The 24,312-nt window shown below is 37.2% G+C and overlaps 2 protein-coding genes across 2 annotated transcripts in view; one reads left to right on the top strand and one right to left on the bottom strand.

The window, feature by feature from the left end:
* PI4KA (phosphatidylinositol 4-kinase, catalytic, alpha) overlaps nt 1-24,312 on the bottom strand; it is a 63,274-nt gene that overhangs the window by 18,296 nt on the left and 20,666 nt on the right. Inside the window, exons 19-35 of the mRNA XM_009704757.1 lie at nt 12,404-12,512; nt 11,727-11,863; nt 10,660-10,793; nt 9,517-9,599; nt 9,169-9,239; nt 8,927-9,051; nt 8,387-8,468; nt 7,639-7,722; nt 7,053-7,142; nt 5,713-5,832; nt 4,013-4,105; nt 3,510-3,666; nt 3,107-3,234; nt 1,702-1,860; nt 1,298-1,449; nt 664-771; nt 1-22 (exon numbers count right to left, since the gene is read on the bottom strand). The exon at nt 1-22 is cut by the window's left edge and continues 127 nt beyond it. Of these exons, the coding sequence (XP_009703059.1) occupies nt 1-22; nt 664-771; nt 1,298-1,449; nt 1,702-1,860; nt 3,107-3,234; nt 3,510-3,666; nt 4,013-4,105; nt 5,713-5,832; nt 7,053-7,142; nt 7,639-7,722; nt 8,387-8,468; nt 8,927-9,051; nt 9,169-9,239; nt 9,517-9,599; nt 10,660-10,793; nt 11,727-11,863; nt 12,404-12,512 (1,854 nt within the window). The remainder of the gene's footprint in view (nt 23-663; nt 772-1,297; nt 1,450-1,701; nt 1,861-3,106; nt 3,235-3,509; nt 3,667-4,012; nt 4,106-5,712; nt 5,833-7,052; nt 7,143-7,638; nt 7,723-8,386; nt 8,469-8,926; nt 9,052-9,168; nt 9,240-9,516; nt 9,600-10,659; nt 10,794-11,726; nt 11,864-12,403; nt 12,513-24,312) is intronic.
* Nucleotides 13,956-22,947, top strand: SERPIND1 (serpin peptidase inhibitor, clade D (heparin cofactor), member 1). Its single transcript, XM_009704756.1, is given in 6 exon segments — nt 13,956-14,001; nt 16,024-16,524; nt 16,526-16,890; nt 20,654-20,927; nt 21,896-22,040; nt 22,446-22,947. Coding segments are annotated over 5 exon segments (1,461 nt in total). The 5' UTR covers nt 13,956-14,001; nt 16,024-16,039; the 3' UTR covers nt 22,638-22,947.

Here is a 24,312-nt window from a genome sequence, read left to right as displayed (position 1 = left end):
TGTAGGGAACTTTGAGGGGCAACTGGAAGAAATTACACAAATAAAGTGAAGTTGAATGTATTGTATGTATGTGCTACACATCGCAACATTTTATCCTCATGGCTTTATTATGTCTGACTGAAGAGTACAAACTTCCTTTTATAACTTAAAATTAAGGCCGCAGTCTGTCAGCATTCTGGATTCATTTGAAATTTAATATTATGACTGACCTCCTCACATTCAGACATTCCTATCAATTATATTATTTTCTGTTGTGCCCACATCGATGTTGAAATCATCAGATTCATTGTGGGTGTATTTTCAAAACAGTGAAACTATATTTCACACTCTGTAACAGCAGTTCTTTAAATCTTACAAATCTAGGTACAGTTTTGACCACTGAATAAACTCCAAAATAAGGAAAAAGAGGAAAGAACAGAAACATTCCTAAAGATACTACTTTATGATCATACATAAAAACTGGAACTGATATCTAAAGCCTCTTTGAGATTGTTTATGAACTACACAAAAGCCCTAGGAAAAGAAAAGTTTCTGTTAAAATGGGAAAAAAAAGAAAGGAAGAAGTTAAATCACTAGAAGAGAAAGCTGCTGCTTTGAAGTATCATGGAAAGTTCAGGAAATAACACACACACTTTCAGTGAGTAGTTACAGATAAAGAAGTACCTGAAATAATCAAAGGCAGTTGAATAAATCTTTTCTCTCAAAACATTTCGAATAGTTGCATTTGGAACCACATCAGCATGCAACAAAGACAATCCCAGAGTCAGCAACCTAATAAGCAAAACAGAGAATGAAAATTTAGGCATTCCCAAAACAGTGACCAATGTAACACCATACAAACCACAGCTACAGCTGTAACTCCATTCAATTCATTGAAAAGCGTCTGTTTCAGAGCTCTTGGCAAACTGTTCACATTATTATCAGTCTGTTCCTGAAGCTGTGACTACTGAACCATAGAAAGTGAAAGCCTTCAAGTCACAAATAGTGAAAACAATTGATGGAGCAAAATTCTCTCTGATTGATACATTGACTAGATCCATGATGTGGGCAATTCACCATATGAAATTAGCCCATGAAGTTTTCTGAAGCACCAAAAAAATGACTTTCAAGCTAAAGTTAGCTACTTCTGCTTTGAAAACAGAGTTTAGACTCTACATCATTGCAGGCTTTTAAAGGAATTTTCACCACTTGAAGCCAAGGACAAGTTATATATTTAGTGTTTAGTTCTTTTCTCCCATCTCCCTATAACCTTATTTCTTCCACCAAGAAAAAAAAAAAACAAAAACAAACTACTCACTTAAATCGGGGTCCAATTGCTGCCACATGCCGATTCAAACTGCCTTTTGCCCCTCCAATGTTCAATGAAAGAGACCTCTGGAGCAGGCTGGAGAAGATCTCTATTTGGTCAGAACTGCAGTACTTGGCTATTTCAAATCTCTGCACCAAAAACTGAGAGAGAGACAGACAGACATGCCATGCCTCCTTTGACCTTTTTGCATCTCAAAAACCCCCCAGTCTTTTCTGTTTCAAATACCTTTCTCCCCTACAATTATTATGCGCGTCTAAAAAGAGTGTGTCTCCTGGCTTTGAGGCATGACTCCAATCCTTTCCCAGATCATGAGAACAAGTAGTGCAGAGTAGCTTAATCACAGCGTCACTGCAACACTGCCATAGGTGGGACATTCCAGAAGAACTACACACCTCTATCCAGATGTAATGTGGGGTCACCTCTGGCGGACAAGGCCTTGGCTGGCTCTCTTCTGAGGCTGCTAATGGATCTGCTTCTTTCTGCTCAGCAGAAAACAGGCCGACTTTCTGCTCCACTGTCATTTGCCACGCTCCTGCCATTTCCCGCATGAACTGCAAAAAGGAAGACAGCAGTATTTCATGTTTCAAGAGCATCTTCTTACACAGAAAGCGCAATCTTTCTCTGTGGTGCACATAAGAATCTAATACATCAATTAAAATTCACTGCAATGTTAATGGAGAGGCAGAAACAGGTCTATACATCCCACCTGAAATAAAACGTTTCTTTCAAATCCTAAATAATGAAGGGAAGAAAGACTCCCCCAGAAGTTCAGCCAGTAGTATAAAGACTAAAGGCAACAGCAGACAAGTGCTGTATTTTGTCGAGGAGACTGAACTGTGAGATCAGCTGGTGCTGTCCACCCTCCCGCTCTACTAAAGGTTACTGCCTCCAACACCAGGACAGCAGAGACAAGCGTACGCCAGATTCTCATGTACTGCAGGACACAGTATGGCCCACGGGCACACACAGCTGATGAAGTGCACAGCAAAGATGGCACATAATTCATTTTTCTCGATACTGCTCTAGGGAGCAGTATCCTCTGGCAGAAAGGAGGCCCAGCAACCAAGCATGCTTATCTGATCTCCTCAACAAGATACAAAGAAATTTCCCAGAAGCCTAAGAGAAAAAATGAAACTGATGCTTAAGAAGTTAAAACACTGAAATGTGCGTGTAAACTGACGTAAGTAAATTTAGATTGATGATTATCTCCAGCAACTGAAACACTCAGTGCTCTCTAACTGGAGCAATTACCAAAGGCAGCGTTCTCAGCTTTGTGTGGGCTGTCACTACACCATGCTGAGTTGCTTTATTAGTATTAGATTCATCCCCACCTCCCAAAATACAGCTGGTCTAGCCTGTTACAGGATTAGGAAACTTGCAAGCCGATTTTTTATGCAAGGGTGCAACGCCAGATACCAGACACTCTCACCAATAAGCAGGGACACTGATTTCTATTTGTTTTAAAACACCATTCTATAAATTGTGGTAGTTCAGAACCTGATTTTGAGCAGCTCAGGCATCTCATCAGCAAAGTAAATTGTACAGCCGAGATCCTAACAGATTTCCTTTGCTGTATCGTTCCTGCTGCTGAGAAAGATCCATTTCCCACAGTCCACTTCATGAGGGTACTCAGACTTGCAGCAATACATGAACAGAGATTTCCTGGCAGGCTAAAGCAATTAACAATACACTTAACATCCTTACTTGACACAGATTCACAATAGCTGTGAATCTCTCAGAATTTTCTCACTTCCCCCCTTGCAGGGGCAGAGAAAGAGTTGTTAAACAGCGTCCTACCGGCACTTCTATTCCATTCTTGGCAGCAAGCAGCCACTCCCAGCAAGCAATGGCTGTTTCCATGCCATGCTCATTGAACATTCGCAGGGGTCCCCAACAGAGATGATGAAGGAGCTGGGGATCACAGTCTGAAAACAAACATTCAGTCAGATTTCTCCAACAGAAAAAATAACTGTTTTTCACATCAGCATGAAATTGGTGTGCACAGTAAGTAATAATCAATTCCTAATAAATAGCTTCTAGTTTAACCAGGCTTTTCCCCAATATAAGCCTAATTAAAAAAACTCAAAACACAGTTTTGCTTCAAGTTGATGTGTACTGGGTTTGTATATGGATAGTTTTTGTAGTTTACTACTCTTGGCATTTACAGCCAGAAAGTAGAACTCCATTTGTTTTTCATTACCTTTGCTGCTGATTAGCAGTGCAGTCAACTTAAACATGGCCTGTGTGTAGAATTCAGTGTGGCCTGATTCAAGAGCATCATTCAGCTCTTTGACCATCAGTTTATTCAGGTCAGATGTTCGTCCCGTAGCATTTGAGAACTGAATCATTCCAGAAACCTGTAAAATATAATGGGTTTTTCAACAGAGAACAGTATTTTTAGGAATATAGTTTGGTAACGGTCATGTGCTGATTAAAGAACTGCACAGAGACATCTTTTGTTACTACTTCGCTAAATCTTTAGCTTTATCTGCAATCTAAGAACTTTCTGCAAGACCAACAGTAAAATGATCTGTTTAAATAACCTATGAAAATTATACCCTTTATCTTGAAGGAATTTAACTTTAGAGTCTGTATTAAAATAACATAGAACCAAACAATAGTTTATGTTGGAAGGTACACCATTGCCTGAAAAGCCATGGCAGAGTGTGGATACACCAAACTCATGAGAAATCCTGTACTTACCTCTCCTGCATAGCGGTTGCGCAAGTTAAGAGAAGCCATGAAGTTGGAGTAGTCCTTCTTCACACAGGTTGGTCTTTCAGTTAGCTGGGTTGCCTATGACCAGACCACATATAGGTGTTTATACTGTTCATATCCAACTATTTGTCTTTTTTCATTTTTATACCTTCACATATGTTTTAAATTTAGTTTTCCTTATGCTTATAATCAGAATAGTATCAGGACTATTAGGTACAACAGTACCAGGACTGTGCATTTATTCTATGGATACCTTTTGAAATATATACATATTTGGACACACTTTTTGAAAGACCAAAACCAAAGCATATAAAGGGTAGAATCTCTGGGACTGCTGCTCTCTTTTCATGAACAGGTAAGGAAGAAGACAGAAGAGGAGATGTGATCTTGGTTCTGCCCTCTCCATGCAACAGCTTGCTGAACTGACAGTAACGCAGAAGAGAGAATATTTTGTTCCTGTCTTTAAAAAGTGCACTAATAATCCTTTTCTGTTTCCCTTTGCAGAAGCACTCAGGAATTTGTAACTCAGAGGTTTCTCCTCAAAAACAAACAAAAAAAGAATGATTCTTTATACTGTAAAATGATTTTTTTATATTGAGGATTTAATACTAAAACACAAGGCCAGCAAAACCACCAAAAATTCAACACTCCTGCAGTGCTTTGATTCAGCACTGCTAATGACTAGCTTGGCTCAGCAATGGATAAACTTTTGAGAACTATTCTTATTACGTCTTGGATATAAAATTTGCATACTATCATCTTTGCATTAGCAACGTCCAGTCCATGGTAATAAAGCAAAACAAACTGCTAGCAATCCGAAAGCTTTCTGAAAGAGCTTTTGTCATTTGGTTGACATGCAGGAAGGCCCTAATAAAAACAAATACTTGTATCATATTAAGAAAATGAGAAATTTGTTTTTCTTATTTCCTTTCTAGTTGCGAAGTTTCTAGTTTCTTCCAGTATAGTCTTTATTCTGTCAAGATTTTTCACCTTGCCCCTTTAGGGAACTACATAACTGCCTTCCTGAGTCCTGTGAGTTCTGCATCCTATTTACATTTAGTGACTAGTGCTGTCCAGAAGGACGACTGTAACAGGGAAACAAAAGGAAATCCTGCTAAGGCTGGGTGTGGAAGCAGTTTCAGAGCTGCTGCTAGAAAAGCTGGCTGATGATACAACAGATTCTACTGGATGTTTCTCCAGGAGATCAGAAATTACAAACACAAATGAGAAAAAACAAAGTGTAAAAAACTGTGAATAACCACATGAAACGTTCAACGCAAAAGCATGTTTTCAGTGAACCTATGTAAAATCCGAGCAAATGGGTGTCACCCAACACTCACCTACATTACTAGTCTAGAAACCTGCTCATTTCAGCCTTACACAAAGATACTACTTTCAAATCATTAAATATCATCTATAGTAAAGTTCTTAAACAGCATTAGATACAGTTTTATTTTCTTGCTTGTTACCATCTTACATTTCAATATTTTACAGAACAACATGATTGGCAGATACCTTGATTTGAGATGGAAAGAAATAAGGTATCTTTCTAAGTAACGTTCAAGTGCTATGACAAAGGCGATTTAGGAAATCTGTATTATGTGGTCATACTGAATGCTATAAAATTATCATGATAGCTATACAGGTACACAAATGAACAAACAAGAACTGTGGCCAATACTCACGCCCAGAGTGGTGTTCTGTCTGTTGTAGCCTGCAAAGTGTAAAACGCTTTCCGTAGCCATAGCCAGTCCTGTGTGCTGGGACAAACCCGATACCCAGTTCTGATGTTTGTTTAGGTACTCCTGACAAAAATAAAAACAAAAAAAGAAAAGTGTTTGTTGGAAAACTACTGTGTTTTTCAAAACAAGGCAGCTCATAAGGAAGTGTTGCATCATCACAAACTACCAGAAACCTAATTACACAAATACCTGACAACAAATACACTGTCTCTACTCATCCCTTTCAGGCATTGTTCCCTTGGCAATAAGAAACTCTGAACGTCCTCCTAAATACCTAAAGAGTAAGACTCGTTCCATTTTGTAAAAGGATAAAGTTATCAAGATAGATACTTGAAGGCTGAGGTCTTCTTTAAAAAGAATCACTTTTGACAAAAAGAACCTTAGGAAAGGGCGGGCTTTGGAGTCCATGGAAGAAGGGAATATAATTAGTTATCCTTTCACACAAGGATAGGATCCCTCGAGGTTCTTTCTTTAGGGAAGGAAATATAAACTTCAGGTAGATTAGCAGTGTCAAAGATCTTGGGCCTCCCCAGAAATTCTGTTATCAGCACTAAGTTAGGCACCTCTAGACGGAATACTAGTCTAACCTGGACTACGCAGTTTCTTCAACTACTCACCAACCAAGGATTAAGAGAGACCTTCATTTTACTATAGTGAGACCTTTTATTTACATAAAAGGTATTTTATTTATTTTATCAATACATTATAAACAGTCTTTTGTAATCTTTGCTTGTGGTCTTGACTGCTTTCTACTGAGCTCTGCAACATGTGAGTGTTTACTACACCCATGCTCTAATTAAAGTCTGTAGTTTACAGGGGTCTCATATTAGCAGTGTTTCTCTGTATTTAAAAAAAAAAACCCAAAACCAAACATAAAAACATAAAGACAGAAAAAAAAAACATCCTCCCAAGAGGGAAATAAGTTTTACATCCTAATCATACCTTTCAGTCCAGTTGATATTTTCAGCTAATGTGCCAGCATTAAACAAACTTTGCTAGGCAGATCATTCTATTATACCAAATTCTGACTTCTGACGTAAATCCAGGATGATCAACCGTTTACAAACCTGTTATTTTCAAGATACTTAGGTTTGCACTACATCAAAAGTCACATCAAATCAAAAATTCTAATTATCCTCTGCCAATGCTATAAAGGAAATCTTAGAGCAATAGAACACTTAAAACTTTCCTTGGATAGCCTGAAAAATAAAAAACGCCACATAATTTAATTCTAGTTTTGAAGATCTGCAAAAATCAAATTTTCACAGAAGCTAGCTCATTACCTGTAGATGAGATTTTGTAACAGAGGGAGCCCACTTCATTGCTTCTTGCAGAATCATCCCACAGCGTGCAGCAAAATCCTTCACTATACTCTAGAATTAGAAAGCATCAACACAATCAGTAAAATACAGGACATTTAACAAGAGGCACTGGTTTTAATGGTGTAATAAGTAACATAGGGATTAAGACAGGTTTCAGCAACACGATACAGTTAAATTTTTCTGTAACAATTAAATGTACCCTTGATAAGCAAAGAACTGTCACACTTCAAGTACAGTAATAAGAGTCAGAAAAATGTAAATACCAAGTGAACATAGAATCATAGAATGGTTTGATTGGAAGGGACCTTAAAGATCATCTAGTTCTAACACCCCTGCCATGGACAGGGACACCTTCCACACTGTCATATTCTATCAGAAAAAAAACTTACCTAGGGAAGTATTTAAAAAAAAGGACCAGAGTAGCTCACTAATTTATCTCCAAGACATTAAAAACCAAACCAAAACAAAACCAAACAAACTCCCAAAAACCCCCACCAAAAAAAACAGGCATTATTTTTCCTTTGATAAATCAAGGATGACCACTTACCTCTCTGGCTTCATGTGTGTCAGGGACAGTTATTCTATATGGAGCATCAGGAATGTCATAGTATGGTTGGTCCTTGTGAATGTCCTAAACAAAAACAATTATCAACTCTCAGTGAGATAAAATTCATCATCACTTAACTTGAACACTACAGTAGCACTCTCCCCAAAGTAAAAGCCTGATTTACCAAACCTTTTAGCTAATATTCACTCTCAAAGTCAATTTGAACAGCTCTAAAAGAAACTGTTTGTATTCCAGTTTGGTTTTTAGTATAAACAATTTTAAAAATCCAAAGCCTTCTCCTCAACATTTAGTACAAAAATAAAACTCGATAAAACATTTCCATCTTCAAAAATATTAATATGTAACAAATTCAAGGAATATGGCTACACATATACAGACTGGAAAGAATATAATCTGACAACCATAATTCATAAAAAAACACAAACCAGAAAAACACCATCAAATTTTTATTTCAAATGAGACAGTTCAACAATTACAACCCAGATTTGGTACTCCTAAATTTTCTAAGTTTGAATTCCTGAACCACATTTGACAACAATTTTCTAGCACTAGTTTAACCACGTATGAAATAGTGTTGCAAATGCACTTCTTACTTCACAGAATTTAAAATTAAGATTTTATCAGTCTTAGTGATCAAAGCAAAACCAAATTAAGAACTCAAATAAGTATCAAATAACTGAAAAAAAAAGCAAAAAAATTCAGTTCTATGAAAGAAAAAGGAACTTACTGCACTAAGGGACAGTGACAGTGTCTGCAGAATATCTAGCATAGTCTTCAGCACAGTTCCACTCCACAGCAAGTGAGGAAATCTAGAGCAAGACAGGATTCAGAAACACAATAACCATGGAGAGCTGAGGAAAAAAATTAAGAAACAGGACTGCTCAAAGAGCTAGCTATATATATCACTAGGAAAATTCATACTTAACACAAGAGACAAACCTTGCCATGGCTCACAAAAGCCTAGCTCAATACAGAGTCAAAAGCTCTCTAAGAACAAGCTAAGTAGAGCTATTTCATAGGACTTGAGATTGCATTTCCTCATGGGCAATTTGCTTTGCTTCATCCATTGGAATACTAAGCCAATACAGACATTTTAAGCAGGGGTTTCAGAGCCCAGGCTAAAAACGCTATTGAATGTTATTCTTCAAGGAGATGTTTCAGCAGAAACACCAGCCAAGAAATCCACCTGACCGTCATCATCAACTGCGTAAGTAATCACTAAGCAGTCAATGTGAAAAGAGAACAGGCAAATTAAATCTCTACTTACTTGTCTACCAGACCAGATAAGTACTTGTCTGCAACTCTCCTGATCCTCTTGTGAATGTGGTTAAAATTCACCAGCAAGAACTGAGCATGTCTCTCCAGCTCTTCTTCATTCTCCTTTGTTTTAGGCTAAAAAGCATGCCAAAGAGAAGTATGAAGCTCTTAATGAAAAAGACAAGCACACTTTCATAAACTGAAATGAGAACATTTATACAAATTCAAAATTTTAGTTTCCATGTAACCTACTTTGTCAGCCATCATTGTCAGGAAAGCTTCAAACACCTTATCAGCAACAGCTATCACACACTGCATCATGCCTGAGGAATTGAGAGAAGTGACAGGTTTGATTATCAGAATTATATCTGCTTTATAAACCATGCTTAACAGTTAAAAAGTGTTTATGTTTACTCAGTCAACATTGAACCAAGCTGTTTCAAAACAAAACCAGTGTACTTGGCAAGAACAAAGCAACCACAATCTAGCGAACATGATTCATTTTTGTTATATAGTTGCTTGATTTGTTTTCGTTTTGCATGACTGGAGAGAATTTCCTAGTATCTCAAGTTGCAAGATAACCTAGACAGGTAATCTTACCAGATTTGTCCTTTTGAATTGCTTTATCCTCAAAATAGCAAAACATGACTTGGAACCGATCTTGGTCAGTTGAACGCAACACCCTAGGAAAAGGAGAGTTTTGTCGGTTGGGTTGTTTCGGTTTTTTGGTTTAGGTTTTTTTTTTCCTTTTCTTTTAAACATCTTCACCACAAATCTATGTACTTTAACGCCACAGTACACACCACACACATACAGTCATTGCTCATTTCATCATAATTTTAAGTCTCTAATAAGTGTGATATTGCTACTTGGTTCTACATTGAACTAACAGGGCTCAGATCATAAAACACTGGTTTGTCACTGAGAGAATAACTTTTACATGTCAGGAGGGGGAAACCTGATGATGATGCACTTATACAATCACCACAAATATATAAATACAGTACAATCTTTGGCATTTCTATAGGCTTTGCATTTGGTGAACTTGCATATGATGGAAATATCATTTATTAAAAAAAAGTTTCTAAAATATAGCCAAGATGTTCTTGGTAATGGTCGTCCCTGTTGGCAGTTACTGTCAAAGTAAAAACGTGATGGAGAAGTTTCTTCCTACTTTCCTCACTGCTAGTCCTCCAGTTCAGCTTTAAGCTATACAGTTCTTTGAATTGCAGTAATAAATACACTTTCAAAGAAAAAAAAACCCAACAGTCTGTTTATTCAGTATTTTTGATTAGTATAACCTAACACACACTACTGCAAGGGAAAAAAAAAGTACACTACAAAAAAAATTTCTCACCTCCTACATTACACTAATCTCACAGAACAGGCAAGTGTCTACACTGCCCTTCAGAAGTGCAAGGAGAAGACTTTGTGCAAAGGATACTCTACACTTGCAAGAGGCTCCTTTGAAGAACCCTTTGGTCCTTCTATTAGTTCCTCTACAGAGGAGATCTCATTTTTCAGGCTCTACTATATTATTCCATTATTTTAATCTGCCCAAAAGGCATTTTTGCACAGGTGAATTCCCAGTCTCAGAATCTTCAATAGAGCTAATGTGACTCAAAATACTGCTTCTCATTTATCTTGGTGTCTGGCGATTCTGACTTGAACATACAGAGTTTTTAATATCTTTTTTTTTAAAAAAAAAATTCATCAGTGAAAAAAGTGTATATATATATATACCTCATATACTCTAGTCGGTAAACAGAAAGGAGATAGGTAGACATGGCAAAGTCCAACTTATTGATCAACGCTGACACTTCTGGAGGAGGATCCAAGAGATTTATTATGGTACTCCGCAATTCATTTAATTCAGCCTAGAGATGAATACATGAAGTTATCTGAAGTGGGAGTACTATGTTAGTTTGTGTTCTGACAACATTTGCTTTCAGCTCTTACTCTGCTTACTTTTTAACGTTCACAAAAAATATGCCAGGATGCTTCTGTCTGCAGACTAAGACCAACCTGCTGTGACTCAGCAAGTCACGATTGCTTAAATACAGAATTAAACAGAATATTGGAGTCAAGCTCCCTGCTGAAATAACTGCTAGTTTCCATGCAGTTTTACCAATGAAGAAATACAATTCTTACACAAAATGCATGTAAGTTTGATCAACATCAACACTCTCCAGCTTCTGAAACTTCATGGGTCTGCTGTGCCATTCTTTGATGTCACAGAACTAAGTATCTAGGCACAACACAGATTTCTCTATTATTTGGGAGCCAGACAAAGACATTTCATAAGCTGCAACTCTTCAATCCACTTTACACTGCTACCACAAATAGTCCTCAGGTAAGATCTATCCTGCAACCACTAGGGAGAGAGCAGTACACCAGTACCAAGCCAGAGGATAAAAAGGGAAAAAGCTCACTTAACATTTCTTTGAAAGACTGAATGTGTGGTTTCCTTCCAAAGTTTTGTTTTCTTTTTTTTAAACAGTGCAAGTTTTGTCTGTCTGATACAAAAAGGATGAAAAGTTACTAAAAAGCCTCCATCTCCACAAAGACTTGGTTTCTACACCTAATCAAAATAGCATAGCTACCACCCTAAACACTTGTATTAACACTCAATAAAACTAAACCCAAGCCATTTACGTACACTGCTGTCTTAAGAGTACTGTAAAAAAGCTTTTTCACTAACAGGAGGCAGGTTGAAGGGGTATTGTGCTATTGCAATATATCATGGTTACCATATCATTTAATACTGACAGACATTATGGAAGGAGATAGTAGAAGAAATTAATTCTTACAGAAGTCACAGTATCATTCTTCATGGCAGAATTGTACTGAAGAACAGATCGAAGTGGTTCTTTGCTGGGAAATGTGAGCAATGGAGACTTGGTGGCAATTTCACATACACCTTCATACCATTCTTCTGGCCAAAGACCTGGAACACAAGTATAAAGAGGAAGGTGGGGTGGGGGTAAAAAAAACAGTATTAAGATTGACAAAGTTAACCAGCATTAGCAAGTTCTGCACTACTTCCTAGGGCCAATTTTTCATGCACTTAAGCACAAACACTCAACACAAGTGATCCACATTCCAAACATAATAAACATGTTCAGGTAATTCCAAGTGAAGTTTCTCACTGGATAAGAAGTTTCTACTTGACTACCATTGTACCCCACATGTTTGATCTTCCATTTTAGGAACTTAGCTATCAAAATTCATACTTAACTAAGGCTATTAACTTGGGGCGGGGGAGGGGGGGGAAAGTACAAGCTGTACTATGCTGAATCTCACAGCAAAACAGCAAAGATGTAAGAAATCCTACCAGAGAACTGGCATGTAAGCTGTTTGCTTTGTAGTGTCTTTATGCCTGTAACTCTTCTTCAGTCTACTGTGCAAGGTTTGCATACAGTCACACTTATATTCATCAAGAATTTAAATGTGAGCAGCAATGTTGTTGTCTTAGAATTTACACTACCTGATCCTTCCACAGCAAATCCCATCAGCACTGAATACAACCAGAAGTCCCGGAACAGCTTTTGCAACCTGGGCTTGGCCTCCTTGATGGGTGGCAAGCGTCTAGTGAGCTATCCAAGAAATAAAAATTAACATCAGAAAATGGTGGGAGTTACAATAACTTAATTCCACACTAAGGAATCAATTCATGTACCTTCTTCACTACGATTTATGAAGGTAATATTCTTTGTCACCTATGAAAACTAGTCGTATGTTGCTATTGATATATTGAAGAAAATTAGATCTTGTTAGAGTATCTGAAAAGGTAACTTTTGAGATGTCTGAAGAAAGACTTTTCTTTGTTTTACACCGGAATAATACCATGCTGATACAGTAACCTCTGAAGAGAATACATAATATTAGTATACTATCAACTGCAGAGAGGAAGAGACCACATGGTCCTTTAAACTGTGTTGAAGACAATGCCATGCAGCTTTGCTTCAGTACAAAGGAACTCAAAACTAAATAAATACTAGTGAAACACACTTCTGGTTGCTATTGTTTATTAGCTCTGTGGAAATACATTGAGGCACCAATTGGGGATCTCTCATTGTTTGCACCCACGCACACAATGACATCAGTTCTGGAGAATTTACTGTCTAAACAAGCAAGTAAAAGAGCGTTATTTTCAACACATTTATTAAAATTCTCTGATACTTTTTGCACAAACAGCTGCTACCACTGAAGGAGCACAGTTTACTCTCCCAGCCAACATGATACGCAATTTTAGATAAATTTATATAACAAAGATCATAGTGTGTTATCCTAAAAAGTGTTAGAAGCACAGGCAGCGTTTAAAAATTGAAAGAAACGGCCCATTAAACTGCAAGCTTTATTCAATACGACTGCATATTATTACCGTAAACTTTATTAAGAAAATGTTAGATTTTAACCTGTCTTGAAGAAGTTTTCTGTAACTGTACCCTTGAGGTATGAAAGCGAGCAGTATTTCAGTGAAACCTTATATAAAGCCAACTTACAACATTTGTAAATCACGAGGCAGATTGTTCATTTAAAAGAGAAAAACACAAAAAAATCCCTCTACTATAGTAAAATTAATCTGAGTTTAAGCTAGTGAATGGCACTATGGTAGAAAGTTGCTTGTGCAACACAAACGTTTGCACCAATATAACACTGACTGAAGAACCCTGACCATCACAACCAGAGGCTTCAGCCATATTTGCATCAAGATACTCCCTCCATTTCAGCACAAAATAGCAGCGACATGGCTTTTACTAGTCATTAACAGTCAAGTTTACGTGCGTGCTTGACTTTGAAACTTTACATACGTGCCAATTTTTGCTCAAAGATCTTCCTCAAAAATGAACAAGTACCTGCAAAGCCATAAAAGTAGTTCAACAAACAACACACAATTCAGCAGAGATCACTAGGCAAGGGAGGGATTTTGGCTGACGAAGTAAGTTTAGCAGTGTTTGGTTTAGAGAATGTTTACTTTGGGAGATACACAAAAAACTAGCGTCAAAGTTCAGATTTAAACCCTGCCCTGCCATTCCCCTTACTTGAGCTATTCAACACATCCTTTCCGTACAGGGCTTAAAGGTAAGCTCCATTTACATCTTCTGTTATATTAGGTAGATCTGACCAAAGACATATATATTGCAGAGAGGGGGAATGTTTTGCCTGTGTAAGTGCAGCTAAGCAATAACTGAACTTTGGTGAAGATGAGAACATAAAGTTGAGACTACGGACAGTAAATTCTTCTATGCCAAAAGCCGAAAACATTTATCAATGGTTACTGGACAGAGTATCTCAGCCCTAAGGGCCTGACTTTTCGGGGCGGGGAAAAGAAGCCATGAATTTATGAAGAAACAATAAGAAAAAGACTGACTCAAATCATTCAGTCACAATGTAAAACTATTTAAAAAGCACTTTCTATGGATCCTTCATTGTTGCAAAACAATATATTTTTTTTAAGTGGGATAATCACCTTAAATGGTTTTAGAATTTCACGCAAATTAGTTTGGGGAGAGAGTTTCAAAAATTAAACTGTTAGCTCAGTTACTTCAGTCCTGCTACAACAAGTTTGAAAATATTTTCCTTCAAGCACTGGTTTTATTCACTGATGTACAGGTATGTATACATATATATTTCACTTTTACAGAACAGCTCTTTGGACTATTTGCTAATTTAAAAAACATTTTAATCAACACCTTAGTGAGATTTTTCTTTTAACTGTATTCAGTGTTTTGTCCTAGATTGCCTTTTTACTCAAAAAAGTACTATCAATAGAAATTGACTTTATAAAGTCATCAAACGACTTTCTAAAGAAGCCTGAACAAAAACCAAGACCCTGTCATTCAGACACTTATTTCACAGTTTGTTGATATAGACTTATTGAACCCTTACATTTTGGTCTTTGACTGTCAGAGGAAGGAATTACACTTTTTCATATCCTTTTAAGATCACTGTAATTATTGCAATCCAGTATCATGGTGAAAAGTCTCTCAGACCCCTGTCTTGGTACAGTGTTTTACAGCTGAGTCAGACTGACGGATTCTTTTCAAACAATACATATCTAAGATAGCTCTTGATTTTAAAGATAATTTTACAAATGCAACAGTCCAATACTCAGTAAATGAAGAAGAGACTAAGTTTCCCTTCAGAAAAACGCAAGTTCTACTTAAATATATTCTCAAACAAAACAGTTGAGGTTAGAAATCTAGCATTGGGATAACACTAAGTACAGAGAAATGCAGTTCTGAATAGGAACTTAGACTTCACATCATGAAGAAAACGGAGAGCACTACATGTTGTGCAGTACTACACAAAAGTAAACTAAACCAATATATAACTAAACAAATAGCAGAATCAAGCCAATCCTTCATGAAAGCTGCAGGTGAGTATACAGCTGCAGAAAGTGTGCACAGACATCAAGTAACGCACAGGAGTAAGACCATGAGCAAACCAGGATATATGTTTATGCCTAACATTTCCCACAGTGCAGTCCCACTAATGGTATTTAGTATAAATACACATCTTTCTCCAGGTTTGTTGCTACATCCCTAGACTTCCTTTATGCCATCAAATTTCAGCCTTGCTCTTCCAAAAATTATCCCATAAAACTCCCATTTTTGTTGTAGCTACAGGATGTCTGGTTTTCACATTCTTCAGTACACCTCAGCCTTCTGGTATGCTCCTGTAGTGGATGCCGAGTCCCTCCTCCTACCAAGCTCAAATCTTCAAACTTATCTTCGCATCACATTTTTAGCATACACTAGTGACACAGTGAGTACACATTTTAAGTGTCACAGGTTTGTAAATACAGTCCCACATATTTTAGGTAATGAGTTTGTTACTGCTGAAGTATGCCAGTAATGACTACTTCTATGGGAGGAGGTCAACCAATTCTTTGGCTGGAGGCATTATGTAAGCAAAACCGATTACCAGTAAAACAGATTTATCCATCTAATTAAGCTCTATTCTGCTAAAAAAACGCTGTCGAATAAGGTAACTATAGACCCTCTGCTGTGATAGAATTCAGCACAGACCTAAAAATCAGGGAACAAATAACTAAAATTCAATTACCCTCTGCTCTATCAACTGTGTTATGTTGTCTTCCAGGTTTTGACCTGTCAGAATGAAGTTCCTATTTCATTTGTTTGCCCTTGCTCTCATCATACCCTCCACATTTTGTGGAGTCAAGGACTTCACTGAGCATTTTGAAAGCCTTAAAGATGCACAGCCACATGAAAATGGGACCTATGATATGCCAAACCTACCACCCGAGTTCCACAGAGAAAACACTATCACTAATGACTTGATTCCTGAAGAGGAGGAGGAAGAGGACTATCTAGATCTCGACAAGATACTGGGTGAAGATGACTACAGTGACATTATTGATGCTGGCCCATACATGGTTTCTGAAATTCAGCAAGGAAATATTCTTGAACTATTCCAAGGCAAAACCAGAATCCAGCGCCTCAATATCCTCAATGCAGACTTTGGCTTCAACCTTTACCGCAGCATGGCAGACAAGGCCAACTCTTCAGATAATATTCTCATGGCTCCTGTTGGTATTTCCACTGCAATGGCTATGATTTCTCTGGGTCTGAAGGGTCAAATAGGAAGTATTATCTGTTCTTGGCTTTCAAGACTTCATTAATGCCAGCACCAAATATGAGCTCATGACTGTTCATAATCTCTTCCGCAAACTGACTCATCGGCTCTTCAGGCGCAATTTTGGTTATACGCTGAGGTCTGTCAATGATCTTTATATTCAGAAGGACTTTTCTATTCTTAATGATTTCAGAAACAACATGAAAACATACTACTTTGCCGATGCGCAACCAGCTGATTTTTCGGATCCAAACTTCATAACTAAAACCAATGAACGCATCTTGAAGCTGACCAAAGGATTAATAAAGGAAGCTCTTGTGAATGTAAACCCCACGACACTGATGATGATTCTTAACTGTCTTTACTTTAAAGGTAAGACTGTTATTTCAATTTTAGCAATGGATTTTCTCAGTTTGCAATTCACTGAATACTTCATTAGAAATCCCAGATTGAACTTAAATCTAGTCCACGCTTCAAAAAAGCCTGTCGACTTCCTCATTAAGAAGAATCTCCATTATCAGTCCATTTCTGCATGATTCTGTAGCACACTGATGTCCCAGTCATGCTCTGAAGTTAGTGGGTATTGTACAAATACAGCAAATGCTTATTACAACCAAAACTTTATAGCCTAAAAGTGAGACTAAAAAACAACATATGAATGCAGAATAGCCTCAGAAAGCATAAGCTTTGCAGGAGACTCAGATCACAAGGTATTAATTCATGTGCAAGTCATTAGTTACATTCAGTCCTGCTTCATGTTGTTGGCTTCATTGAAATGGTACAGGTTGATTTCAGTTAAAACACTTAACATTTCTGAAGCATTCAAGATTCATAGGAATGACTACAAAGAATTTCAGCTTAAAGTATTCTTTTATATGATCAGAGCACGATCCTTATCAACAAGCCTAGAGAGGGGACTGAAGGGAATAACCAAAACAGTATTCTTCTACAACTAAAAACAAATGCATTCACTACTTGGAATATTTCACTAAATTCAGCATGAACTGTCTGCTGGTAAGGGCTCCTACATGTATCGATAGAGGCTGAACGGTTAAAGAGGCTTGAAGTAAAGACTGTACAGTATATTCTTATTATAAATCCTTGTTTTCAATTTCTTTACATTTAAACTAAGAGTCTGTGGTGAGATTTTCAACATTAGCTATGTGCCTCAGGTTTAAAGTTTGTTAATGTTCCAACAAACTTTTAAAATGGTATTAAATGAGCAAGAGGTGGGAGGTGCCAATGAAAGAGGAACTGAGGAAAAAGAAAGGAAATCTGTTACTGACTGTTTAAGATGAAAATCAGATGAAGGTGACTTAAAACACTGGTAAGGAAAGACAGATTAGCACAAAAGGATAACAATGTTTGGAAGTACAACATGCCCCTTTCCATAACTTTTAAAGTAACTTCTTTTTCCCAATTATGTCCCTGCTTCCAGGAAACAAATGCTCAAGGGCTCTCTGACACCTGCCTTCTCAGCATTTGATTACAGGAACACTATTCCTATAAATTTATGAAACGTACCTTTTCCCACTCACTTGCAAGGCGTTACTTCCTTGAATAATGCCACTTGTCTCTTTAAAAGAGCTGAAGCATAAGATCCAAATAATCCCCTATTCTGAAGTACCATCCATAAGGGAATTATTTGTATACCTAAGTACATCTCTGATGATCATATCATATTAAATACATGGCTTTACTGTCCATTAGTCCATGCAAAGGGAAATGGATATGTAATTTTTTTCACAATTTGGTCAAATTTAAGATATCTTTTTGTTTTACTCTGAAATTATTAAAGACTTGCGATATCGCAAAAATACCACCAAAAATTATATAGCTTTAGGATTGGAACTCTTGAGTCATCAAGATCAAAAAGACTTTCAGCTTTTTCTTCCACCCAGGGAATCCCATTAGTCCAAATTGCCTTGGTGCCATCTGCTGAAGGCTGCAACTTCTAACCCGCAAAACCAAAAAGATCAATTCTATATTGAGGTCTCCCATTCTTTAGTCTTGCAGTGACAGTCTCGTCCTAATTCTGTTGCAAGTGGAACTGAACTTTTTAAAACCAAGTTCTCTCCTGGGTTTCCTAGTGTCCCCACTAGTCCTTCTAGACATGCTAATTTTTGTCCAAATTTTTCCATTTACAATATTTACACTGTCTGTACCATTGTAGACAAGCTCTGTTAAGCCCTCAGAGCTAAGAAACCTGTGAGTATTCTCAGATACGCAGAGATGCTCAGTACAAGTGATACCGAGTAATAGGATACATGCCAAACACCATGAAGTCTCAAGCTCCTTTTATATTAAATACCATCAAGAAACTATTGGAAACTATTCATGCTGGTAAGAAGCAAGTTTTATCTTGTATAGGTGTCCAGTCTACCTCCAACTGACCTCCACCCTCCATTCTCCAGAGGTCTGAACAATCATTTATGAGCTTCCTGTCAAGTAGGAGTTAGTTATTTTAACCATGGTAGATCACAGCAGCTTTTGACAGGTCCAAAATTACTTTTCTGAGATTCCAGTCATGAATGCAAGAGAAGTCAATCAGTGGAGACAACATCTGCCACCATAGATGGATCTAAAAGACATCTTGGTGGAAGATTCAAAACAGGAAGCCACAAAAGTCATAAAGTGCCAACTGGTTTCAGCCAACCCCAGAAGACCGCATGCCTCCTGCTGGAGGACAGTATTTGACCCCAAGACAAACACATTTGCAAAACTGAATCCAAGAAAAAAGTTCCTCAGCTCCTCTCTTTTACTAGGAAGAACTGAGAAATGTCTCCCATTCCTCAGGTGAGGACAGTGCTGCTGAAGCTCCCCTGGCCCGTAGCAGCTTTACATCATTAGCTAGGCAGAGTCCTACGCCTGTGAATACTGCTCCCTGAAGAACAGCCAGATGTTGGGTTCTCCTGAGAAGTGAGACAATTTGTTTGGGAATAGCATAGTCCATTTTATATCGCGTTCCCTTCAGAATATTAACCACAGTCTGATCACTTCTCAAACTGCTCCCCATCAGCCTGACATATGAAGAAACTATTAGAATGGAAGCTGGACTGAAGGGGGTTTTTGTTAGTTCACAATCAATTTGGCAAAGTCAGATTAAAGATCTCAGAATCACTTGCAACCTTTCAAAAACAGGTTACCGATTAAGGTTAAATTTGTAGTCTCTCCACACAGTCACAGGCACACTGCCCATGTACTTGCTTGCCAATGGTAACCTAAAATCCAGAGTTTTAACAGGAAATACCAGTAACCCTATTTCCACTATAAAATTCTAGCTTTGTCTGCCCATTAAGAAAGAAATAATGTTTTTTCCAGAGCCACGGTTCTGAAAAGAGATTAACAGGAACATTGCTTTAAAAAAGCACCCCCTTTTACACAGTCAGTAAATATTTGGGCGATTCAAAGAATCTTCACATAGAGAGAGTCAAACCCTGATGGCAAAGCTTTCTGGGCTGCAAAATATGTTGAACTTTGGGCATAAACCTGTCAGATGACAGGCTCTCACAGATGTGCTGAAATCACATCAAAATGGGTCATAGAATTACACAGTCAACACTCACACTCTTCAGGATGCGTTAAGACTGAAAGTTAATCTGCTCAAATGGAATAAGTCAAGGTAATGCCTTCAGCATCACATCTCTTAAAACTTTCTGCAAAATTAAAACAGCCATTACATTACTGAGCTTGATGTACCAATAACATACTTGAAACAGATTGCTTCAGTACTGGTTTCAAGTATCAGATGTCTCAGAAAATATATCTGTGTTAGTTGTTCTGCTAGGTGCAAACCCTGTCAAGTATTCTGCATCTGTTTAAATTTTGTAATTTCTAGGTTGCTTGTAGAAAAAAACAGTACACACCAACCTCTTTCAGATCTCCAGTTTGTGTTTACCTGCTTTTGTAATTCAGAACACTCAAATCAGACAAACATTAAGTTAGAAAGCCAGGAATTTTAAAGTCGCTTTAAAACTTGTCTTCTTATTCAGGCTTCACTGAAATTAACAACCTCCTAGAGTAATTCCCAATTCACATGAAATAAAGCTTAATGTAAACTGTTATTCTGGGAGTATTTCATTAAACAAGGACCTTGGGTTTCTTTGTTTATCTGTCTTCTGCACTCTATTAACAGGAACCTGGGAGAATAAGTTTCCAGTGGAAATGACTATGAAGAGAAGTTTCCGACTGAATGAGAAGCAAACAATAAAGGTTCCTATGATGCAGACTAAAGGGAACTTCCTCGCTGCTGCAGACCCCGAGCTAGACTGCGGTGTGATCCAGCTCCCATTTGTGGGGAACATCAGTATGCTGATCGTACTTCCACACAAACTCTCTGGCATGAAAGCCCTAGAAAAGCAGATAACACCTCAAGTGGTGGAAAAATGGCAGAAAAGCATGACAAACAGGTATCTGCTGAAAAGTACATCTTCTTAAAGTCTTAATGTATTTTCTTGATGAGATTGACACGGGTAAGTAAAAAGCACAGAAGATAATATATGATATTTTGATTAAAAACATTAAACACCCCCCCCCCAAAAGATGGATTTATTGAATTAAAAATCAAGACCAGTGATCTCTCAGAATTTAAATGCCATCAAGAAATCAAGGATGACTGACGTGGAAAAGACTAACAGAGTCCAAAATTCTTTATATTAAGTATTTAAAGTTGTAGATACAAAGAAAAAGTTCTTACTGATAAAGTTTACAATACGGATGAAAACCAGGAGTATGATAGTAACAGGTTATTTGTGCAGAATAATCTCGATCATATGGAAAGCAGCCTATGTTCATTTCAGCACTACGCATTTCAACATATCTGTTGTGTAAAGGCACACATTCAGTAATCAACAATGGACATCACAATTATGGGAGAGAAAAAAATTATACAGTCTGTCATGTGCAAGATGACAGACCAGCTGGTATGTGTCTTCAGACTTGATAAAAAGACAAAAAGAGCTGATTTGATGTACTATTCAGAAAGTCAACCTATTTCTATTGTATACAATAAGTGACAAATCTCCAATCTAGAACTCCAGAAAATCTGACAGTTCAACATTTATTACAAGCATCCAACCATGTACTGAACTGCTCAAAGCCATATATCTTATCCACATAAATAATGTAAATCATCATTAGTGAAATACTAAATTGACAAACTAACAGTTTTGGGAAGGGAATTAATTTTTAAAACAGCTTAAAAGTAATGATGTCCAAGTTCTGAAAGTAAAAGTACAGTAAACAGTCCTGTATATTTCTGTGTCCTACTTGCTGAAGACAGCAAAAAAACCAAACCACAACATATACATAAAGCAAAGGAGTCATGCAAATATGTATCTCCCCAATGATTTTTCTTTTTTGTTTTTATTTTTACTAGAACAAGAGAAGTGTTTCTGCCTAAATTTAAGCTGGAGAAGAGTTATAACTTGATTGGTTATCTGAGATCCATGGGAATAGAAGAACTGTTCAATGAAAAAGGCGACTACTCTGGTATATCGGATGAGAAAGTGACCATTGACAGGGTATTTACTCCTCTCTTCTTTTCCTTTCCTTCCTGATTAAACTGTGTCATCTGAAAACATGGCAACACAGTGAAAATAATTCACAGTAAGCTAAAATAGTTTTTTCCTGACCTTCCCTGGAGGACATAGGAGGAGTTTCTCTGCATGTCCCTGTCCATTCATATAATGAGCAACATGTTTAATCAGATGCCAAAGGCACTGAAAGTCTTGTGGTCAGTCAGGAACAGGCTTATTCACAAACCAAAACCAAAGGATTGCTGCCGCATAGGAGTTACCAGCAAGTGTGTCACAAGGGAGCCAGGTGCGGGACATGGAGGGGGAGAAGGCTGTGAGCACATCATTTGAGCATACTTATGAGATCCTCAATTTATTTTTTGTTCGTTTTCTTTTTGTTTGTTTAAACAGTTCAATCACCAAGGCACAATAACTGTGAATGAGGAAGGTACAGAGGCGGGAGCAATAACCAATGTCGGATTCATGCCTCTTTCTACCCAGATTCGCTTTATTGTCGACCGTCCCTTTTTGTTTCTGATCTATGAACATCGTACCAGTTGCCTTCTGTTCATGGGTAGAGTTGCCAACCCAGCCAATTCTTAAAAGCAGAGAAGACCTCTTAAACGCTGTTAAACATGGGCTGCATAATTACACATTAACGTACCAGTATCATAAAGGAAATTTTAGCGTCATATTAGCTAATAGAAAAGCCACTGGTATCAAAAGAAAACATATTATTTACAGGTAGTTTCACATGAATGGACTCATAGCAGTAGATAATTTGACTGCAATTTAAAATGGTTAGTGTCATGTATTGATACAAGTGTATTAAAAAAAATAAATCACAATAACTCACACTGTGTTCTACTTCAGTGTATAAAATGTAATCAATAAAATATTTAGACTGTCTGGATTATTGAAGTTTAGCTCTAAATTTGTGCTAGGATGCCTATTTATAACAAACAGGAATAAGAAAATCCTGAATACTCGACCAGTCTTAGAAACCTAAGTCTCTCCTGGGTATTTTACATAATCTAACTTGAAAAAGAATAAGAATCTACATTCTTTCCTTTGCTTGCATCATTTAACATTCAGCAGACTGATACACACACTGAATGTTATGGACCAGCACACCAAATAAAAGGAGATAAAAATGTCCTGGAGGAATGAAATACTAAGGGATCCGCTACTTTTCACCAACCTAATTTGTATCATTTCAATACAGTTCTCTGATCTTCATTGGTACAAGCGGTATCAGAATTAGGTGAACCAGGTAAATTATATAAAGATGCTGAGAACACCTTTTATAGTGAAAGCAGCTAGCGAAATGCTCTTTTCACTGGCTCGGTATCACCTAATCCTCTCTACCAAAAAAACAGTGATTTATAACAATCACATTTGTTAAGATTCCAAATACACTCTCCATACTTGATTCAATGGACAAAACCTTTCAAATCTTAACTAAGACTGTAAATTTTCTGCATCATTCTGGTAACAACAGGAATGCTGTACAAAGCCTGTTTCACATTGAAAAACTGAAAATCTACCTGCGCTCTGTGGCATATTACTACCTACTCGGTACAAGAAACAGAGTTGCACCTTGCATCCAAGTTATTAAAGCCAATGAACATACTCGTCTTTGCATACCTTCCTTTGCATCATACCTTTTAAAAAAGTGTGCCTCACAACACAGCAAGAGCATTTTCATTGTTTCCAGTATCAAATATTGTATCCATCTAAATATATTTATAAATTTGTCTTATGTTAGCAAAAATATGCAAATTCAGCTATAAACCAACAGTTATTTTAAGGATTAGGAATTCTCTAAAAAAGGTGTTTCCCAATATTAACTTATTGATTGCATTTTGCTTTTATATACTGCCATTTGTAATTTTGCATCTACTACAATTACTTGTCCCATACACAAAGCTTTTTAACACGACAGTCAGTGAAATACTGGTATTAGATGATGAAGGATGATGAAGAGCTGATATCAAATAGGAAGCTCAGATATTTCTCTCTATTCCTTTCTCACATTGTGCTTACTTGTAAGTCCACCATGTGGGGGACAATTTTCACTATTAAAGGTTCACAACAGAAATCATTTACATGTATGTACACTTTTTATCTATACTCAAAAAGAAAAGCATATTCAAAAAGAAAAGCATATTCAAAAAATTAAATATTCATGCCCTAGATCTAACTAGTTAACAATGATTAAATAAGCTGGAGCATCTGAAATAATGGGGGTTTTGAGACCTAAGTAACAAGAATTATT

The sequence above is a fragment of the Cariama cristata genome, unplaced genomic scaffold (assembly GCF_000690535.1).
Source record: "Cariama cristata isolate BGI_N322 unplaced genomic scaffold, ASM69053v1 scaffold8377, whole genome shotgun sequence".
In the NCBI taxonomy this organism is placed as follows: Eukaryota; Metazoa; Chordata; class Aves; order Cariamiformes; family Cariamidae; genus Cariama; species Cariama cristata.
Note: the sequence above shows the minus strand (reverse complement) of the source record. Positions and strands in the feature narration are given on the sequence as shown.